Below are 21632 nucleotides of genomic sequence, written 5' to 3'. Positions count from 1 at the left end.
AACGGACTCCCTTCAACTCGGACTGCTCAAGGGCACCGAGGCCCGCCGTGCTCGCAGTGCTGGTGGGGCAGCGCACACTGAGGCTCCCGGTGACTGGCTTTGAGCGCGGCTGCCGAGTGCAGGCTCCCGCGACAGCCTACGTGAAGCTATCCTGGCTCCACCACTGCAGGGCACAGCGAGGTCTGCCCGGCAGGTATCGCCCCGGACACTCTGCACCCCTAGGGACCGCAGGCATCCCTGGACTGTGGGGAGAGTGAACCCAGGGAGGGACGGTCCCGTGCATGGATTCCGGGCACACATGCCGTCCAGGGGCAGAGGACAAAGACAGGGTGCTCGAGGGTGGGTAAGGGCGTCTTCCCGGCCCCCCACCCCCCATCTGTGTCCCCAGGAATGGCCGGCTGCTGACACGTCTGTCCTTGCTGCCAACCCCGGCGGGGCTCTGCGGGACCGCCCAGTCCCCGGGGGGCAAGTCTGGGTCCCGCAGAGGGCAGGAGTCCCTGCCGACCTTCGGAGAGGGCATTTTAACAATGATAGGGAATAATGGCAATAAAAACGAGCTAACGTATATTGGGGCTTCTCTGGCGTCTCAGACAGTGAAGCGTCTGCCTACAATGCAGGAGATCTGGGTTCTACCCCTGCGTCGGGAAGATCCCCTGGAGAAGGAAATGGCAGCCCACTCCAGTACTCTTGCCTGGAGAATCCCACGGACCAAGGAGCCTGGTAGGCTACAGTCCATGGGGATGCAGAGTCGGACACAACTGAGCGACTTCACTTCAGTTCATTCAACGAGTACTGAGCATTTATGAAGAGCCAGGAGCTATTCCAAACACCCTCATGATGAAAGCACTCAACCTTCGTCGTCACCCTGGCACGGGTTCTGCAGTCACCTGCACGGGGCAGAGAGACGAACTGAAGCCTAGAGAGGCTAGGGGACGCGCCCAAGCTCACACAGCCACTCAGCCGCCGGAGGCGCCCCCGCCAGCCTCAGACTGGGCTCCCTCCCAGGGCAGGGGCCTGGCTGGGGAGCGCTCTGCATGGCTCCTGTGGGCTTGGGGGGCCGGCTCTTCCGCCTCTGTCTGGTGTGGGGGGCCCTGCAGGCGAGACCCTGGTCCTTCCCACACAGCAGGGCCTTCAGAGCCCTCAGCCCCAAGGCTTGTGCTTTTGACCTGTCCAGCTGGGTCAGGGGGCAGGACTGGACACTTTCTCAGAGAAGGAGAAGGGCTTCCTGGGACAGGGACCAGGCTCCTGGTGGCCCAGCACACCCTCCTGCCCAGGAGGAGCTGGACAGCCGTCTCCGGTCACAGGCCCGGGCTGGCCGATCTGAGCGTGAGGTCGGCTGGCCCCTGGGACTTACAGAGAGTAAACAGCCCCGTTGGTGAGTCAGCTGTTTCGTTCCAGAGCAGCCTGTCAGCCGGACTGGCCCTGCTAGGCCCTCCCAGTACAGCCCTGGGGCGGGGAGCAGTGAACGGCCTGGACCTCAGCTACTTCCCACTCTCCTCCAATTCAAGCTGTTTACTGGGGAGAGGTGGTCCCGAGGGGTCGAGGAGGGGCTCTGCAGCCTCCTGTGTGAGGGGGGAGTGGGGGTGGAGCCAGGCAGGGGAGGGGGTGGCAGGTGCGCAGACAGGGTGCAAGATACAGGGTGTAGGGGGGTTGCCCGAGAGCCTCCAGGCGCGCTCCGGGCTCTGGGCGCCCCCGGCTTGAACACCGAGACCCCAGCACCCCTCTCCTCCTGCCCTCTCCCCTTGCGTTCCAGACTGCTCCCCCGCCCCTCTGTCCAAGTTGCCCCACAAACCCACACCGCTTTTCTGGGGCAGCAAAAGACAAGAGGAAGAAGGCGGGAAAGAAGGGCTCGACAGGCTGGGTCGGATACAAGTTGCATCGCGTGCAGAGGTTTGCAGGAGAAACCAGGGGAGAGAGGGTGCCAGGGCCGGGCCGGCGGAGGGAGCGGAGCTAGCGCTGCGCCCCGGGCCAGGGCTGCCAACAAACGCGCTGGCCTCTTTGCCAGCGGCCTTTCGGGGGACGGGTCGCTGTCACCCGGACTCTCCAGGCCCACACGCAGCCAGAGCCACGGGCAGGCAGGGGCGGAGACCAGGAGGGCGGGGCGAGGCGCAGAGTGACAGCTGCGGGGACGAGTGACGCGGCGCCCTCGCTGACCAATCAGCTCCCCCAGACGCCAGCCCCGTCGTCGCCCCCTCGGGTGCCGGGGACCGCACGCGGTCCTCGCCCCTGGTCACAGCGCAGCCCCCGCCTCGGGCCGAGGTTCATCCGTCCTACGGGGGTCCATGCGCCGGGCTGTCCGCGGTCCCCTCGGCCTCCCTGGGCTATTCGCTCCTCCGCGGTCCCCGTGAACCGTCCCCCGCACCCCCGCCCCGGGGTCCACCCGTCCTTCCCGTCCGATCGCTGGACTGCCCACCTCCCAGCGGCCCGCAGGCCAACCCTACCCAGTGGTGATGTCCTCGTCCTCCGTCATGGTCTTGCCCATGAGGTCGCTGTCGCTCATGTAGCCGGACTTGAGGTCCACGTCTTCCGAGTCCAGGGACTCAACCAGCTCCAGGCGCGAGATGTGGCCGAGCTTGCTCGGGGAGCGCATGGGCATGGTGTGCGCGTAGTGCGCGCGCTCCCCGTGCATGTACCAGGCGGGCGGCCCCTCCGAGCGGCAGCTGCCGCCCACCGACGGCGCGTCCCCGGCCTGCAGCCGTGGGCTGGACTGGCCGTAGCGCCAGGAAAGGGGCGACGAGCGGTTGGACAGGCTGGACACGCTGCGGGGGTTGGCGTCGTCACTGTCGTAGCAAGTCATCTCCAGGGAGCTGGGCAGGCAGAAAGGCACTGGTTAGCCTCCGGCCCTGCGGAGAGCCCTGAGCCCCGTCCTCAGGCACCCTGCGGTGCCTCCCTCCACCCTCCTGCCCCAGCTCCCTGGGGCCTCCAGGCGGCCTCTCAGGCTGTAGGCCCTGCTGCACGTCAGCGCAGGTGTCAAAGGAAGAGGCTGGTGGGCAGAAGGGAAGGGATCCCGTCCACTGCTGAGGGCACAGATTTTGTGACATGACCCCTGTTTGACTCCTTCTCTACTTATTAGATAGTGAGTCAGATTCCTCATCAACTTTCCTGAGTCTCCATCTCCTCATCTGTCAAATGGAGATGAAGCTGTAACAGCTACTTCATCATATATAGATTCAGAAGGACCACGTGCAAGTGCCTGGTATACACAAGGCGCTCAGTAAACCTGTGCGCAGGGTGGGAGGGGCCGCCCGAGAGGAGAAGGCCTCGGTCACCCACTTTGCTCAGAGTGTCCAGCACCTCTTTCCTGTTATGAGCTCAGGGTGAGCCGGGTGGTGGGCCCTGTAGGAGCCCTGTGGGTGCGCAGGGACCGAGACGGCAGGGCGGCCAGTGAGCAGGCTTCCCGGCCTGGCTGCTGCCCAGCGTCTCCCCTTGGGCCCTCCTGCCGGTCCTGTCATGCCTTGAGCACTTTCTCTAATGATGCGGAGCTTGGGGAGCACAGAAGTTCCCTGAAGGGGGCGCCCACGGTCCTGGGAGGTGGCCGGCCTCACTTCTGCTGCTCGGGAGGATTCTCTCCCCGAGACACGGGACTGGGCCTCACGCAGTACGGACTTAATAAAAACAAGCTGCCCTGACGAGGAGACGAGGAGAGAAGGAAGAGGGCGTGACAGTCCCGACCGGGCGCTCTAGGGAAGCCTGTTTTCAGGGCAAACTTGGCACCAAGAGCAGCTGTGCCCCCGGTTCGGTTCTCCAGGCAGTGCGGTGAGGGGGCAGCCCTGACCTCACAGCTCATCTTTATCCCAAACGCACCTCCAGACACCTCTGAGTTGGTGGCCGAAATTCTAGCTCAAACCTGGGTCCCTGATTTCCAGTCCCAGATCCCACCTTCCAGTCTTGCTCCTCTCTGGGGAGGACGTGTGTGGGGTGGACAGCGTGATGGGCCGGGGCGGGCTGAGGGGAGCAGCCTCACTTCCTCTGCAGCCCCAGCCCCCTGACTCAGACTCTCTCCTTGCGGGGGAATCGAGCCGGAGAAACAGGGGAAGCAGCACGGGAGGAAAGGTTTCCAAAAAGGAACTAAACTGAACTACAGGCAGCCTGTGACCCCAGGGTGAAAAGCGCCTTGCTGGGCGTGCTCACTGGGCCGTGAGCTCCTCCAGGACACAGCCCGTGTCTGTCCCGGGAGCTGCGCCCCCGGCTCGCTGGATGCAGAAGCACCCTGATCAGCCTGGGCGAGTCTGGCACGTGGCCCCTTCTCCCCAGCCTCTCGCTGCTCCTCCTCTAACCCGGGCCCTGTGTGCACGTCCCGTCCGCTCCCAGGGCCGAGGGAGGGCTGATAAATGCGAAGTGTTTAGTACGAGAGCCATCAAAGCTGAGGGGGTTGTTGTTTTGGCTACTGAAGTGTGCACCAGGAATGATGCGAACCAAAGGCCCAGGGAGGAAGCGGCTCTGGGCCCACAGCAAACAGAAAGGCCGCTCCAGGGCTCCTGGTTCCTCTCCTGTAGAGGGAGACAAGCCAGAGGCCCAGGCGCTGCCCACGAACCGGTCAACTTCACACACGAGGCCTTCCGGTCCCCCTGCAGAAAGCAGCAGGGCCTGCGTGGGGTCAAGCTGTCTTCATGTGGGGGTCAGGGGTGGGGACAGGAGCCGGGGGCTGCTGCCCTTGCCCTGCGGGTGAGCCACCTGGGGTGTGACCCCACAGGAGCAGAGCGCGTGGGCCTTCTTTGGCATGGGGCTGGCAGGCAAGGTGGGGCTGAGCTGTTCCAGCAACTTCCCTGGCTGGGGAAGGAGGGCATCCAAGACTTAATCCACTGGGTACTCAAAGCGGTGAGCGGAGTCGAGCCAGACCCCTGTCCCACGTGGGTTCCTGCTTAGGGCTGGGAGGGCTGGAGATGGATGTACAGGGTCCCATAGCCTCCCAGAGACCACATCCACTTTCTCCTCAGCCCTCCTCATCACATCCCTTCAGCAGTTAGAATCCTGCTGGCTCGAGCAGAGGCAGTCACAGAGACAGCAGGCTCTGCTTATCACGGGAAATATTTCAGATGTCTGGGAGCAATGTGCTGAGCGTCCCAGGCAGGGGATGAGGGGGGGCTGGGGAGGAGAATGGGAAGGAGGGACAAGGGGGAAGGAGGGACAAGCGGATCTCAGCAAGGGATCTGGGAGCCGCTGAGGCCAGAGTCAGCTCCGCTTCACAGTCACCACCCCCCCCACGAGGATGGGATGGCTGGGAAGTGATGAGTCCTCTGTCGCTGGAGGCATGTAAGTTTGGTTTGCCTATAACTTGGCCACACACTTGGGTCAGGAGAAGTCCTCCCACTGCCTATTTGCTCTCATTTTCCAATCCCAGGAGGTGGGAAGGAACCAACTCTTCTCTACCTTCCTGCTCCACACCCCGAGGATTTCTCAATCCTGGCGGCTTGCCCCTTACCCCCAGGGTGTAGCCCAGCCCTCTGTCCCCCTTGGAGCTGACAGTATGAGCTCATCTGGGCAGCCCCAGGAGCCAGTGCAGGAAATTCTGAGTCATGCCGAGCCTGGGGCCAGGACACCAGGGCAGAGAGAGGTGCGGCAGGAGGGGGGCGCCCCGCATGGTGGAGGCTGCAAGGGCTCGTGAGGGGCAGGAGGAGGGTGTTTGCACGGCGCAGAGGCTGGGCTGCTTGCCGGCTGAGGGGGCAAGAAGGCTGCTGCGTGTCAGGAAGGGCATGTGGAAGATTCAGAGCAGGGAGAGGAAGGGAGTGAGCAAGCCCTTGAGACACGGGGAAGTGGACACCCAGGAGGGCGTGGAGGGGGCAGTCACGGCCTGAGCCGCGGCTGGCTCCTCCTTCCGCCCACCCAGCGAGGCTCCAGCCTGGTGAGATGGAGTCCAAGTGTCCAGCAGAAGCCGACGCCAGGCATGGGCGCGCTTCCCCCGTGGACTCAGTGCATGCTGCCCCAGCCCAGGTGGGGGGCCCGCCCTCCACAGAGGGCAGGAGGGGCAGCAGGCTCTTACCTGTGAGTCACCTGGGACCCTCGCAGGCTGGACATGGTCTCCTCCAGGTTCTGGCGCAGATCCAGGACATTCTGCACGGTCCTCTTTCTCTGGGACTCAGGGTCTGGAGGGAGGAGAGGAGCTGGCTGAGTAGGTCGGAGGTGGCCGGAGGCTGCATCCCTGGACGGGTCCTGGGACATGGCTCTGCCTCTCAGGCCTTCCTAAGGGCCTGGGACACACCCTTGAGCCCCTGAGGTCCCGGCCCTGGAAGGGACAAGGGCACCAGCCTTCAGTGTCCTCCCAGACACTCATGGGACCACCCTGGCCTGCATCACTTTGGGGAGCCCTGCTTCTCCTAGCAGAGGTTCCAGACCAGGCCCCCGTGGCTGGGGTTAGCCGGAACATCTGCCCGATACCCAGCCTGCCATGGTGCATGGATTGGTGTTTCACCCTGGCTCTCGGAGGCGGGGGTGCCTGGATGTGTGGTGTTGGCCAGTCTGCAGGGCAGAAACACTGCAAGGGTGCTGTGATGTCGCTGAGCCCAGAGACAGGGAGTGGTGCTGGGGGTCGGCGCTGGGAGCTGGTGGGAGCCGGCATCAGGCCCTCGCTGGGAGCGCCTGCAGGGATCCTCGTTGGGCAGGGCAGTTTGTGCAAGGACCCGGAGATGCTGGTGGGGAGGGGTGGTGAGCAGCCGCGGGAAGGCTGGGCATGAAGACCCCAGGCCAGAGGTGCATGTCCAGGCGAGTGTGTGTGGGCGCAGCCCCAGTGCAGCCTCCTGAAAGATCAGGGCTGTGGAACCAGCCGTGGTTTGCAGGCAGGACGTCACCGCAGACAGGAGAGGAGACCACAGCGAACAGAAACAGACCCCATTGCCTTCCCAGGGGAAAAGCATCCGCAAGACCGAGGGTACCGAGTGTGAAGACACTCCAGAATGTCCCCTTCACTTCCGCACTCCATCCAGGAAGCCTCTGTGAAGCGGACACAGTCTGCCCAACCCACGGCTTCTCCTGGACCTTGGCCCAGTCACTGAATGTAGGCAGATCCCTCAGTGCCCCCTGAAAGGCGACCTGGGAGAGTCAGGGGCCCACAGAGATGACGGCAAAGCAACGGAGAAAACTCAACAGCTCTGACCCCCAGGCAACTGCCCCAACCAGACTCCCGGGTCTCACCCTAGAGCCCATGAGTCCCCCACCCACCCAGACCCAGCAGGAGTGTGCAGCTCTAAAAGCTGCCACAGGGGACATCTCTGAATTCAGGAGGCATTTTTCTCAAGACTAAGTTGGGCTGGCGGCTGCTTGGCCTGCCTTGTCAGCGAGGCAGGGGCAGGGGAGGGGGGCAGGGAGCCAGGTGCACGGCCCTCCCAGAGCCTCAGGGGCACCTTTCCTGAGAAGCAGCTCCACACCCAGGCCAGCCCAGTCCTCTCCTCTCCTCCCCTCCTCCGGGGCGGAGGAAGGCTGGCAGCGTGCAGGGATGAGGCGGGCCTTCTCGCATCACTCCTCTGCTGGCTGTGACTGCTTATCCTGGCAAGGGCCACCTGGCACAGCTTTGTGGTTGTTGTGGTGGTTTGGCATGGAGAACAGGCAGGGTCAGAAGGTGTACACGTATATTTAAAGCTTGGCCCTAAGACGCCTATATGAGGACCAAGAATATGCTGCTGAGACACGGGTTTCTGGGCCAGCGAGATGCTTTCCATGGATTTGGCAGAGACAAGGGAAAAGGCGCACACAGCCCTGAGGGGTGAGTGGTCCAGAGACGAGGGGACCTAGGGCAACCTGGAGACCGTGTGTGCCAACCCCCTGCAGGCCTCAGTGAGTGGAGGCGCACGGCACGTGGGGGAGCTCAGTGCAGCTGCCCCATTTCACGGAGGAGACCGTGAGCCCCAGAGACGGGGCCCTGCACCTCACAGAGCATCTTGGTGCCACCGGCGGCAGCACACAGCAGGTACTCAGGGGCCATCACAAGAGTGGACAGACTCGACCACAATAAGCAGACAAACAACAATGGGCTGCTGTGTGTCCCTTTTCTTAAAAAAACAGGGGAAAATGTTTAACTCACACAGCATCCCCCTCATAATGTGCCAGCAGAGTGGGGCAGAGCTACCCCAAGGTATCCAAATCAGAGCCACAGAAGTCCTTGGACGTGACCAGTCCAGCCGGGTCCGTGGCTCTTGGGGGTGGGTGGGGCGACTGGCTGGAGGTGCAGAAATGTAATAAGGAGGGATATGTGGCGCCAGGGTGCCCCCCCAGGAGCAGGTGGGCATGGGGGGCAGGCGGGGACAGAGCTGGCACTGAGCAGAGCGAGGGCAGTCGCCGAAGCGCCGCCCCACCAATGCCTCCACGCCCCAGCAGCGCCCCCTGGTGGCCACGGTGGGGCACACCACCCTGCTCCCCAAAGGCCCAGCTCAGGGGAGGTCCGGCTGTGTCTGTACTCTTCACATTCTTAGCTCTAAACTACGGATAAGCTGCATCTGTAAAAGGATTCATCCCACACCCCTACCCTTCTCTGACCCCCAACCGATAACAGCCGTCATCCCTCTCCTCCCCCTTTTCCACCGTCTTCGCGAGGCTCACTGGGGTGGGGTGTTAGTCCAGGACCCACATGACTCTGGCAACGATGATAGGTTTTGTCGGCTGGCGTCTGGATGTGTGTGCTTCCCAGGCTCAGAAGATGGCAACAGTCTCCCTCCAACCAGCCATCACCATGGTAACACACAGTCGCCACAAACAGCATCCTCCCAGCATGCACCGGGGTGGAGTTTCTCATAGGAGACCACAGTATCCTCCCAGCATGCACTGGGGTAGAGTTTCTCATAGGAGACCACGGCATCCTCCCAGCAAGCACTGGGGTGAAGTTTCTCATATCAGATCACAGGATCCTCCCAGCAAGCACCAGGGCGGAGTTTCTCATAGGAAACCACAGCATCATCCCAGCATGCACCCGGGTGGAGTTTCTCATAGGAGACCACAGCATCCTCCCAGCAAGCACTGGGGCAGAGTTTCTCATAGGAGACCACGGCATCCTCCCAGCAAGCACTGGGGCAGAGTTTCTCATAGGAGACCACGGCATCCTCCCAGCAAGCACTGGGGCAGAGTTTCTCATAGGAGACCACGGCATCCTCCCAGCATGCACCGGGGTGGAGTTTCTCATAGGAGACCACAGGCATCCTCCCAGCAAACACCGGGGCAGAGTTTCTCATAGGAGACCACGGCCTCCTCCCAGCAAGCACTGGGGCAGAGTTTCTCATAGGAGACCACGGCATCCTCCCAGCAAGCACTGGGGCAGAGTTTCTCATAGGAGACCACGGCATCCTCCCAGCATGCACGGGGGTGGAGTTTCTCATAGGCAACCACAGGCATCCTCCCAGCAAACACCGGGGCAGAGTTTCTCATAGGAAACCACAGCATCCTCCCAGCATGCACCGGGGTGGAGTTTCTCATATCAGATCACAGCATCCTCCCAGCAAGCACCAGGGCGGAGTTTCTCATATCAGATCACAGCATCCTCCCAGCAAACACCGGGGCGGAGTTTCTCATAGGAAACCACAGCATCCTCCCAGCATGCACTGGGGTGGAGTTTCTTATAGGAGACCACGGCATCCTCCCAGCATGCACCGGGGTGGAGTTTCTCATAGGAGACCACAGCATCCTCCTAGCAATCACCAGGGCGGAGTTTCTCATATCAGATCACAGCATCCTCCCAGCAAGCACCAGGGCGGAGTTTCTCATAACAGATCATAGCATCCTCCCAGCAAGCACCGGGGCGGAGTTTCTCATAGGAAACCACAGCATCCTCCCAGCATGCACTGGGGTGGAGTTTCTGGCATCCTCCCAGCATGCACCGGGGTGGAGTTTCTCATATCAGATCACAGCATCCTCCCAGCATGCACTGGGGTGGAGTTTCTCATAGGAGACCACAGACAGACTGCTCTCTCTGTGAGGAGTCCACTCGGCACCCGGTGCGCACTTAGGGGAGGGGCAGGCACACCCACCCAGATGCACACAGCGTCCCATCAAGGTGGGCTCAAAACCAGGCACTTCCCCCATGTGAGACTGCAGGGCTGTTCTTTCCATGACCACGGAGTGCCTCCTACACGCACACATGCCTCAGACGCACCCCTCCGCGGTCTGGCCGGCAGCCCGTGGCGGCCGTCACGTCTGGATCCCAGGCGCCCCACTCTGCCAGCCCACAGACGTGCGCAAGGAGAGTCGTGTGGATGCGTCTCCCGCCGCAAGTGCAGAGAGAAAAGCTGGAAGTAGAGCACAGGGGTCCCTGGGGCTGGAGGTGGGGCAGCGCCCTGGGAAGATGATGGCAAGCAGGGTGCTTTTTGCCTGAAGCCTGACCCGGGCAGCAGGCTTCCCCGGACGGCAAGACCATGAATCTCCTGAGTCCTGAAGGAAGGGCTGCCGAGTGGTACCGTAGGTCCAGTCCGCACGGCCAAGGACAGGTGCTGGCGGCGACCCCCACCCCATTCCTTCTGAACTGGAGTGAGGCATTTCACCACCCCGCTGAGCTGTGTGCTCTGCGAAGAGCGGAGAACAGTGGTACCCACTCCCCGGGCTGTCGGGGGGATTAAAGAGCTGACGTGGGTGCTACGCACACAGGAAGTTCTCCACAGGAGTGGGGTAGGGTCCGGGGCGACCTGGACTGGCTGGAGCTACCTGCCTTGCCCAGCTCTTCGCCTTGGGTCTGAAACCTGATGTAGTAGGTGAGAGGACAAGGACCCCAAGAGATTTAGGGACATGCAGGAAGGAGGGGGACTCAGGGCCCCTCACCCAGGAGGCACATTTCCCCAAGCTCTGCACAGCTTGAATTACTGGCTGACAATGACGGGAACTTCAGAGGCTGCCAGGTGAACACTTGTGACTTCCCTGCAACACATTCAGTTCAGCCTGGGGCGGGGCCCAGCCTCTAGACTGGCTCCTGCCTCCTGAGTGGATGGACCAGGCAGGAACCAACAAGAGGAACGGAAGTGCCTCAAGAGGAAGATTTTCAATCCCTAGCATTTCGAACTCAAAAGAAACCGCACGTCACTCCAGCCAGAGAGGGGTAGGCTTGTGAGCACCACCAGGTGGGGAGGGGTGGGCCCGAGGCTCCGGCACTGGAGGCCTTGGCCTGGCTGCCCCGTGTTGCCCTGGGGTGGAGAGGCACTCAGATGTCACCAGTGGGGGTGACCACTGTGTAAAGGACCTGTCTGAGACAGCACAAGATACATCCACCTAGAAACCCAGGCTAGAGGACCTGAGAGGGGCACCTCTCTCTCCCACACACACCCTCTCTCAGCAACTTCCAAAAGGAAAAAAAAAATCTCTCCTGACCCTATCGTCCCAAGGATAGCACCTAAGTCTTCTCTAAATTCTAAAATTTGTCACAGTTTAGGCTCCTAATACACACAGGTGAAATATCAGTATAATAAGTTACAGTTCAGTTGCACAGTTATGTTCGACTCTTTTCGACCCGATGGACTGCAGCATGCCAGGCCTCCCTGTCCATCACCAACTCCCGGAGTTCACTCAAACTCATGTCCATCAAGTTGGTGATGCCATCCAACCATCTCATCTTCTGTCGTCACCTTCTCCTCCCACCTTCAATCTTTCCCAGCATCAGGGTCTTTTCAAATGAGTCAGCTCTTCACATCAGGTGGCCAAAGTATTGGAGTTTCAGCTTCAGCATCAGTCCTTCCAATGAATATTCAGGACTGATTTCCTTTAGGATGGACTGGTTGGATCTCCTTGCTGCCCAAGGGACTCTCAAAAGTCTTCTCCAACATCACAGTTCAAAAGCATCAATTCTTTGGCGCTCAGCTTTCTTTATAGTCCAACTCTCAGATTTATACATGACTACTGGAAAAACCATAGCTTTGACTAAGAGCCAGTTACAAATACACATCTCTCTGACAACATGACCCCTAACCAGAAGGCCCTTGGGCATCTGTGCCACCACACGACCCCCAGTGTCTATACATGACCACTCTGTGGATACCGAGTCCCACGTCTTTGGGAGTCTGACTTATTTCCGTCCGTCTCTTCTGCTCAAGGACATGACTTTCAAGGTCTGGCTGGGGCAGGCACTACAGGCCCACCTCACATAGCCTCACTGCTCGGAGGTCATACGGGTGGGTTCTGTGGACACTGGCAGCCAGTGACCCTGCCCTCGATGGACTCCAGGGGCCGTGGCCTCTGAAGGCTCTGTCCCGTGTGAGGCTTGGTGCGGGGCTGAAACCAACAGAGGACAGAGCATCCTATACACAGACCGCCTCGCCGTCCTGCAACTCCACCCCCACCCCCTCCCCGAGCCCAGAGGCCCCAGCAAGAGCCTGGGGCGGGCCTCTGTGCCAGAGCCTCCCCCTCTACCAGCATGCAGTGTGGGACAATTTATTCTGTTGCTAGTTCAGTCATCTCCGGCCTTAAGTCACAGCACTGTTGGAGGCAGCTGGTGCGGAGCCCTGCAGCGTGGCCACCCGTGCTTCCTGCCGTGGAGACTCCCAGGTCCCCACCTTTGCCTGGGAGAAGCCTGAACCTTCTCAACCAGCAAGTGATCCTCCCACTGCTGCTGAGTGGGCAGAGCACCCAGGCAGAGCCAGGACAACAAAGCAGGGTGCTGGCCACGAGGCTGTGTGAGGCAAGGCAAGGAGCCAGCAGGGGCCAGAGAGGGGGCAGGAAGGACTCCTCTGACCCGGAATTGCAAGGCAGGGGTGTCTGCAGGCCACCAGCAGTTTCGATTTTGATTGAATGAGAACACTTGGCTCAGGGACCCTCAGTAACAGGTCTCTGGGGGGCACTCGGCCAAGAGGAGCCGTGAGGCTGGGGGCGAAGGACAGAGGCGGCCTAGGGGGCTGGGCGTGTGGTCTCTGCAGGGTGCGGGCCAGCTGGCTGTGGGGCCTCGGGTAAATTACTCCCCCTTTCTGGGCTTCAGCTGCCTTATGGATAGAATAAGGGAGCTGGGGCTGGGGACACTCAAGGCTCTAGCCGACTCTGACCGTCTGTCTGTGGAGCTCTGCAGCTGGTGAAGCCTAAGTAAACGTCTCTTCTCCTCCTGGAGAGGGCTAAAAGTGCAGATGCCAGGGTATCACCCCTAGAGATGCCTGGGCTGGAGCCGGGGCCCAGGAACCTGCACCGTCCAAGCCCCACTGTGGGCACGCGGGCCAGGGGTCCCGTCTGAGAGCCCAGACACCTTGCTGCAGCCTCCAGAACAGTCTGCCCATTGACACCAGGCTCTGGCTTCCAGAGGCCAGGCCTTGGGGCAGTGTGTCCCGGGCCCTCAGCCCAAGTGTGCTCCCTGGGCACAAACAGCACCGTCCCCTCTCTGGGAACGCCCACTCGTGTGCTGATCCTGGGGGCGGCGGGGAGGAGGGTGCCTGTCCCCGAGAGGCCACCAGGGGGCGCTGCCGGGCGCTGCCGCAGTGCTGCGGGCAGGCGGCTCCCGCGTTAGCACAGCCCCCTTGGGCGCCGGGCATGCCAGGGCTGCCATCCTCCCCAGCCAGGGGCTTGGCTCCTCCAGTGGGAGCCGCCAGCTAGAACAGAGGGGCAGTGCCTGGCCTCCGGGCACCCGTGGGCTCCAGGCGGCGAGCTCGGATGCGGGGCCAGAGCGTGGAGACCCGCTGCTTTCTGCCCCAGCAGCTGCGCGGAGTGCCGCCTCTGGAGAGTGGGTCAGGCTTCACAGCCCTGCCCTGGCCGCCCTTCTCTGCAGGGCTCCTGGGCAGACGCGTGCCTGGGCAAGAGGGAGCAGGGTCATCGCTCCAGCCCCTGCTCCGTGCCCGGCCCAGCCCTTTCGGGGGGCACTGGCGGCCTCTCTCTGCAGCAGGCAGCCCTCAGGCACGCCAGCCAGCCCAGCGCAGCTACTCCCTGACGTCCGGCACGGTCTGCCTCGGGAAAGACCTGCTGGTCCAGGGCAGCTACGCAGAGGGCTGTGGGACGCAGGGGCGCCCGCCTCCGGCTCCCTCTCATCTGCTCCATCTTCCTCTGATGGTTACAGGGCTACAGGGTCAGAGCCAGTTCCCGATGTCTCCTGTCCACCCCACCCTCCTGGGCCTCGAGGGGTGGCCTCCTGCAGATGGTGGCCGCCTACCGCGCGGGGGTCGGCCCGTCCCCTGAGGAGCCTGGCTCTCCTGCCTCATAAACCTCCTGGCTCACTGGCAGTGTTATGGTGATGCTGCCCAGAGCTGTCACGTGACACCGGCTCCAATGGAGTCGCTGCTGCTGGGGGCAGAGCGGTTGTTATGGCAACCGTTCTCACATTAGTGAGGACCATCTGCAGGCAGAGGGGGAGGGGGAGGAAGAGGGTGGGGGCGGGCTGGGGCTGGGCCCAGGTGTGGCGACAATCGGAAGGGGCCCTGGGGGATTCTGGTTGTGACGCTAGTAACGCTGGTATCAGCTGACTCGGCCAAGTCCTCTGCCACCTGCCAGGCACACTTCTCTGGACTTTCAGATTGTAGCCTGTGTAACTGTCAGGACAGCCCTTTGAGGTGGTCTGACTATCATTCCCATTTTACAGCTGAGAAACCTGAAGCCCGGAGAGGGTGAGTAAGCCGCTGAAGGCAATAAAGCCAAGACCCCGACCAGATGGTCTGACTCTGGGAATATCACCATCTAGTATTATCGTGGCCACGATCCACAAATGCACGTGTGTATACAGTGTGTCTACAGAGAGCTGACACACAGAGCGTGACAGTCATCCTTCTAAAGTGCACAATTCAGTGGTTTTTAGTACATTTGTAAAGTTGGAAAGTGACGCTGGATGGCATCACCAACTCAATGGACACGAGTCTGAGTAAATTCTGGCAAACAGTGACTGGCAGAGGAGCCCGGCGTGCTGAACCCCACGGAGTCACAGAGAGTCTGGACTGCGCAGCAAAGCTGCACAGCCACTGCCACTGTCTGATCCCAGAATGTCTGCATCACCCCTTGCCCCAGCCCCTGGCAGCCCAGGGCTCCTTTCTGTGTCTGTGGGTCTGCCTGTTCTGGGTGCCCCACAGAAAGGAATCTCAAACACGCTGCCTTTCGTAACTGGCTCCTCACCTTCAAGGCTCACTCACGTAGCATGTGTCTGTACTTCACGCCTTTCCACGGCTGAAGCTGTTCACGCACACTGTACACACGGCGTCCCACTGTGCACGCATGCTGTATTCTGTGTTTCTGCTCATCATTCGATGGGCATTTGGGTCACTTCCATTTTCTGCCTGTTTTATGACTAAAGCTGCTACAACCATTCGTACCCAAACTTCATGGACACATGTTTTCCGTTCTCTTGGATAAATGCTTGGAACACAACGCGGGGCCGTACAGTGTCTGTGCTGCGTCGGAGCAACTTCCAGGCTGCTTCCTGGAGCGGCCTCACCGACTCGTCTCCACCAGCAGAGCGTGAGGGTGCCGACCTCGCCACGTTCTTGCCAACGCTTGCCACTGTCTGTCCTTTTGCTCGCAGCCACCCTAGTGGGTGTCTCACCAGAGACGTGGCTTCCATGCACCTAATGATTTATGCAGTTGAGCATCTTCCACGGTGAAACTTACTACGTTTAAGCACAGTTGAATCAGCCCCACGCTGGCTGGCGACAGCACAGCAGAGAGAAGACAGCTGGGTCACCAGAGCCCCCCAACGGCGCCGCCGAGCCCCGCAGAGTGGTCTGCACCAGCGCCCACTCTCACGCCCCGTCTGCCCTGGTCCCCCGCGTCATTGCCTTTCCCGGGCCTCTCAGGGGCCAAGTGACAAGACACACTGTCTCTGAAGGGGCGGCCTTGCTGGGGGTGGGCGCTCCCGGCGTTAACACCCCTGGCTGCAGATTCCCCCCGTCAGCCTCCTCTGCAGACCCGCCCTCCCTGGCTCCTGGGGAGGGGCCGCACCTTGCCCCCCTACCCTCTGCACAGGGCCTGCAGCCAGCATGGCCTCGGGTCTGTCCACAGGAACGCGATCTGCGACCCCCACCCTCTCACTTGTAAGATGAGACGTCGGCTCTGGGACATGGAGACTGGGCTGTGGGTACAAGGTCAGCAGGCCGTGTGCCAGCCTGGACGCCCCCGCCACCAGCCTGGAGGAGGGCGGGTGTCAAAGGGCGGGCGGGTGTCAAAGGGCTGGCGGGAGCCTTTGAGGCCATTTGAGGGGAGAGACTGAGGCCCGATGGAGTGGCAGAGACCCGGGCAAGACGACAGAGCCAGGCGGGCGCACAGTGGAGGCGGCCAGGCCCCACGGAGGGCTTAGGGGACAGCTGGGGGCAGGGCCTGGCCGTGCGGGGCCGCCCCGAGGGGAAGCCCTCTCCTAGGAGGCCCCCGCCTCTCGTCCAGGAACCCATCTGCCCCACAGCAGAGCTGCTGCCCGCCTCGCCCGGCCGCCCCTGGGGGCTCCATTTCTGAAAAAGCCTTCTGCGTCACTGATCCCCTCAACCTCTGCTCCCCCCGACCTCGGGGGCCCTCAGGCTCAGCCCATCTGCCAGCAACACCTCCAGGGCAGCCCCAACACCCACCGAATGAACCCGGCTAACAAAGGCCAAGACTCTCTCCACTCACCCGGGCTGGGCCCAGGAGTAGCGAGGCGGCGAGCTGAGTCTCAGGAAGGCTTCCGGAGAGGGGTCTGCCTGTCTGCTGAGCTGCTTCAGTGGTGCCTGACTCTGCGACCCCGTGGACTGTGCCCCCCCGAGGCTCCTCCGTCCATGGGATGCTCCAGGCAAGAATGCTGGAGGGCTTGCAGGCCCTCCTCCAGGGGATCTTCCCGATTCCGGGCGCGAACCCGCATCACGTACGTCTCCCGCGCTGGCAGGCAGGCTCTTTACCGCTAGTGCCACCCGGGAAGCCCTTCCAACTGGTGGGGGAGGGGGGCAGAGCAATCCGGCATAAACCTGCGAGGCTGGCTGGGGCCGCTGCGGGGCAGGCAGTGTCCTCCAAGGCAGGAATGGAGACGAGCAGGTGCCTACTTAACGCCCAGTGTAGTCATCGTGACTCGACAGGCCGGGCTCAGAGAGGCCACTCCACTCCCGAAGGTCACACCGCCGGTTTGCGTGCTATACTGGAATCTTGAGTCCAGGTCTGACTGACGTCCACCATTTTTCAGAATAAATTACAACTGGCAAGGAGGACAGCAGAACCAGGCGCCTGGAGGCCCTTCCTGATGGACAGGCTGGCGTCCAGCATGGCTTTCCAGGCCACAGGAGGAGGCCTGTCCCGCTCTGCCCACGGGATGAATGGGGACAGGGTTGCCAGGAGGCCGCGGGACTGGGCGGCGGGCCAGCCAGCGTCCCCACCTCCGGGACTGCTGGCAGGCGCGGGCCTGCCTGGCACTTCCTTGAGGGAGCGCTGCCCCGCCGGCCTTTGTCCCAGTTCTGGAGCCTGCGGGTGCCCCGGCCTGGGAGGAACCTTCCTAGAGCGCTGCCCGCCAGGCTGCACAGCCCATGTGCCAAGACCAGGCGGGCCGTCCTCCCTGCCGCCACCCCCGGCCTCGCCCCTGGGGGCTGGGGCCCACACGCTGGGACGGGGCAGCCTCCAGGGCAGCCTCTGCTGGGGCATGGTCGGCCGGTCCCCACGTCTGGGCAAGGGAGAGAGGGCCAGGCAGGGGTGGGCAGGGGAGAGAGGGCCAGGCAGGGGTGGGCAGGGAGAGAGGGCCAGGCAGGGGTGGGCAGGGGAGAGAGGGCCAGGCAGGGGTGGGCAGCGGCACCCGTGTGCCGGGACCCCTCCTCCAGGGGACCAGCCTCAGCTCCGGCCTGGTCCCATGCGGGGCAGGGGTGAGGCCGGGGATTTGGTGCAGGAGCCTGGGACCCACTTAGCGCTTGACCGGGGAGGAGCGGGGAGAGGGAGCAGGGGCCCCGGGCCTTCTCTGGTCTTTGCCCACCCTCCCTCTCCTGACCCCTCGCCCCCACCCTCCGCCCCCATGCCCCCTCCCCCACCCCACCCTCCCCTCATGCCCCCCTCTCCCACCCCACCCGAGCCTGGCAGCTGATGACCGGCTGTCATTTGAATGGAACCAAATCCCCAAGGAAAAGCCCCTGGAGAGCTCACCCTCCCGGGAGCCCAGCCTCTCCTGCACACCCGTGTCCCCCATGGGGTGTGGGTTCTGGAAGGACCCGCAGGTCCTCCTGCCGGAGCCTCCTCAAGGGCAGAGATGTTCGAACGGCAAGTCCCCGCTGAGCGCCGAGGGCCTCCTGGGACCAGGGACACACAGGGCTCAGGGGGCAGCAGGGAGCCAGGGGCTGGGCAGAGAGGGGCCTGCAGAGGACAGGGCCGCCATGTGGCCCCAAGTGGACACGGAGAAGCCGGTGTTCCCTGGGTTCATCCTCCTTGCTGGTGCGAGGGGCCGTCCTGGACCCATCAGGCCAGAGCAGGACGCGGAGCCGAGAGGCTGGGACGGGCTGAGGCCCGAGGCATCCTCCAGAGGAGACCGCGGACCAGAAAACCAGCAGCTGGGGCTGGCCGCCTGCCTCTGAGAAATACGCAGGCCCTTGGCCAAACTGAACCCACCTGTCCCCCTACCTTGGAAGCAAAGAGGCAAAGTATCAGGTATTAAGGGCCTCCTGTGTGTCAGGAGGTGGCGCCAGTGGTAAAGAACCCCTCTGCCAACGCAGGAGACAGGAGATGCGGGCTGGATCCCTGGGTGGGGAAGATACCCTGGAGGAGAGGGCATGGCAGCCCACTCCAGTGTTCTTGCCTGGGAAGTCCCAGGACAGAGGAGCCTGGCGGCTGCAGTCTAAAGGTTCACAGAGTCAGAATGGCTGAAGTGACTTAGCTCGCACCCTGTGCCATTCGCCACACCAGGGGGGTGGGCCCTGAAGCTCGGGGTTGGGGGGGGTGCATTGGGGGGAAGGGGAGGACCCTGCTCCACCGAGCCCAGCGCCTCTCTGGGACTGCCTCCGGCATGTCAGGGATCCTCAGTGAAAAAGCACTTAACAGCACACTGGGCCCGGGGGACACCCCCTGCCCGGCCGCCAGGGGCTCCGGCATCCGTCAGCACACAGCCCTGTTCTCAGGAGTGTGGTCCTGACCGCCCACCAAAGCCACCATCCTGGGGCCTGTCCACAGTCCAGCTCAGCTCGCTGGCAATCCAGGCCATGGTCTCCTTGCAAATAACCCCACCCCCTTGCAGCAGAAGGTCCCCGCAGCCATGAGCCCTGCCCTCCCGGCCCAGGGCTGACCGCCATCACTGAGACTGCAGACGCTTGGTGGGGCGGGGGGGGGGGGGGCAGGAGGAGAGACGGGGGTCGGCACCAGGCCCGGCTCCGGTCGGCACTCGCGCTGTCTGCTTCAAGGACAAAGGGGGCCAGGCCCTCAGGTTTCCTGCCTGGTGCCCCCACCTCCCATCACAGTCAGCAGCTCCCATCTGCCCCCACTTCTCGTGGCGGGGTAGACACTCAGGGCTCTGCCCTCCTCCCTGCCCCCACCCACTGCTGACAGTCGCCATAGGAACAGCAGGCTGGGCTCCTGGGGACCAGGGTGAAGAGGACTGCACTGAACGGATGTCTATGCATCTCCTCTCCTCCACAGAAAGAGCTTAGCACAGAAGTGCCAAGCCCAAGCCGGAGGCTGCGGAGCGGCTCAGGTGGCTTCAGACAGGCCCTCTCCCACCCACAGCCAAGGACGGGGAGGCCACGCCATCCGCGGCACCCTGGGCTTCTTCAGGGTGAGAGCTCAGTGTCTCCCGGGTGACTTTCAAGGCCTCCAGGAGGAATGGCCTGACCGTGCACCACTCCCCCGGTGCCACTGCCCCTCATGCTCCATCCCCTGCTGCTCTCTAAAGGGCCCTCCCCACTGGGTGACTCCTCCCTGTGCTTCAGTGCCTAGCCACACCTCCTCCAGGAAGCCCTCCTGGCCACCTCAGCGATCACTTCCACAAACGATGGAACACCTGGTGCCTGCGTCACTCTGGACCAGCAGCACACCCGACTTCTGCAGGACCCACTCCTGGCACCTGCTGGCCTCATCCCCCCTGCCCATACGACATGGCTGTGTAACCGCACCTCCACCCCAACAGCCCAGGAACGTTTACCTGAATGCAGACCTCCTAGCCTGGAGGGACAGCACTCGTCTTGCCCTGGGGTCCCTGCTGGAGCCCTTGGCAGGCTTGCCCACAGCCTGCACACTGCACCTCTGTCCACCCCTCACCTCCTCACCCTCTGTCTGCCTCCAGGGCAGAGGCCAAGCTCTCGTCCCCAAGGGCGCGCCCCCCCCGCCCCGCCCCCGCCCCCGCCCCCGCCAGCAGCGCCCTCAGCCGGTGCCTGCAGCTCTATGCGGGTCTGCGCTGGACCACTTCAGGCCTCTCAAAGGATGCGCTTTTCTCCCTCCCTGACACCTCAGCCTCCATTCCCCTGGCCCAGACACAAATCAGAGGAAAGCGGCTCCCCTGACACCAGAAATGCTTTCCACGGGGCTCAGGAACTCACTCTAAAGGTCTGCCTGCGTTTTTCAGGCCATCACAAACCCTTGTTACCCGTCGGCCTCGTAGTTTTCCTGGGGAGGCAGACCTGTATACTTTACTGGACTGACGGCTCTTTAACATGCAGTGAAAAAGCTACAATAAAATTCTCCATCCCAGACTCATGGAGCTGGGACCCCAGGGATCCCGACCAGCAAGGGTCCCGACCAGTCAGCCCAATGCCTGGTCTGACAGCTTTTCAGAGGCTGCTTGAGCTCCCCGGGTGCCGTCTCCCCCAGGCAGCCCATCCCAACAACTCAGGGCCACGCCTCCCTGGGTTCCACCATCTGCCTCCACTTGGAGCCACAACTGCTAAATTATGCAAACCCCACACACGAAGAGGATCAGGCAAAGACTGCGCTCGGGAGGCTCTGCAGCAAGCGTGCAGATGTGTCTGAGGTTGACTTGACTTTAAAGAAAGTCACGGGTGTGCAGGCCTCTCCCCCCGGGGCGTGGGGGCACTAGCTCTGGGTGATACTCTGCAGGAAGCCGCCTGCAGCCCTCGCCAGGGTGTCTGTTACCCCGTGTTTGGTGTTTCTGCTCATTTCCTGCTGTATCTGGTTCCCAGGGCACCTGATACTTTCCAGGTTTGAGGCAGACGGTGGATCTGTTACCACCTGCGGCAGAACCCTCAGCTCAGCAGGCCTGCCCCGGCCAGCAGCCAGCGCTCCCCGCCCTGTGGCCACAGTCACGGCCCGCTGTCTCTGAGCAGAGCCCGCAAGCTGAATGCTTTCTAGATGATTTTCCAAACGAGGGCCTGGCCCAGGGACACAGGCAGCCGGTGGCGGGCAGGCAGCAGACCCCAGCACCTCCCCTTCAGGCCCCTGCTCGCGCCTGTCCGCAAGTGCCCCGCCCTGGAACCACAGGGTGCCGGTGGACTCAGGCTTCGTGGAACCGTGCCGGTCTGATCTGGCTGTACTTTCTGCAGGCTGTCCCTGTGAGAGGCTTCTGCGGGGCAGGAGGACAGGCTGTCCTCAGCTCACTGAGCTTGGGTTTACGCCCTCCTGAGGCTCCAGACCAGGAAGGAGCATGGGAAGGCCCACACCTGACCAGAGGCAGGTGCTGCTGCCCTGCGCTCCTGGAGGAGGGGGTCGTGCTGGCCTGGCCGCTCCCTGTCCCCAGCCCGGCTGCTTGTCCAGGTCCACCGTTCCCCAAGGTTCCCATCAAAACGCTCCTTTCTTTAGCTCGGATGCTTGGAACTCAGTCTGATTAAACTGTGGGACAAGGGGGTTCCCTGGTGGCCTAGTGATTGGGATCGGTGCTTTCACCGTGGAGGCCGGGCCTCCTC

The 21632-nt window shown here is 62.5% G+C and overlaps 1 protein-coding gene across 3 annotated transcripts in view; it reads right to left on the bottom strand.

Moving 5' to 3' along the window:
* NAV1 (neuron navigator 1) overlaps nt 1–6185 on the bottom strand; it is an 82367-nt gene extending 76182 nt beyond the window's left edge. For all 3 annotated transcript variants that reach the window (XM_018060868.1, XM_018060869.1, XM_018060870.1), the window contains exons 1-2: nt 5981–6185; nt 2442–2807 (exon numbers count right to left, since the gene is read on the bottom strand). In XM_018060868.1, coding sequence (XP_017916357.1) covers nt 2442–2807; nt 5981–6159 — 545 coding nt within the window. In that variant the 5' untranslated portion in view covers nt 6160–6185. The remainder of the gene's footprint in view (nt 1–2441; nt 2808–5980) is intronic.

Source organism: Capra hircus, chromosome 16, assembly GCF_001704415.2.
Source record: "Capra hircus breed San Clemente chromosome 16, ASM170441v1, whole genome shotgun sequence".
In the NCBI taxonomy this organism is placed as follows: Eukaryota; Metazoa; Chordata; class Mammalia; order Artiodactyla; family Bovidae; genus Capra; species Capra hircus.
The sequence above is the reverse complement of the archived record's forward strand: the minus strand, read 5'-3'. Positions and strand labels throughout refer to the sequence as shown.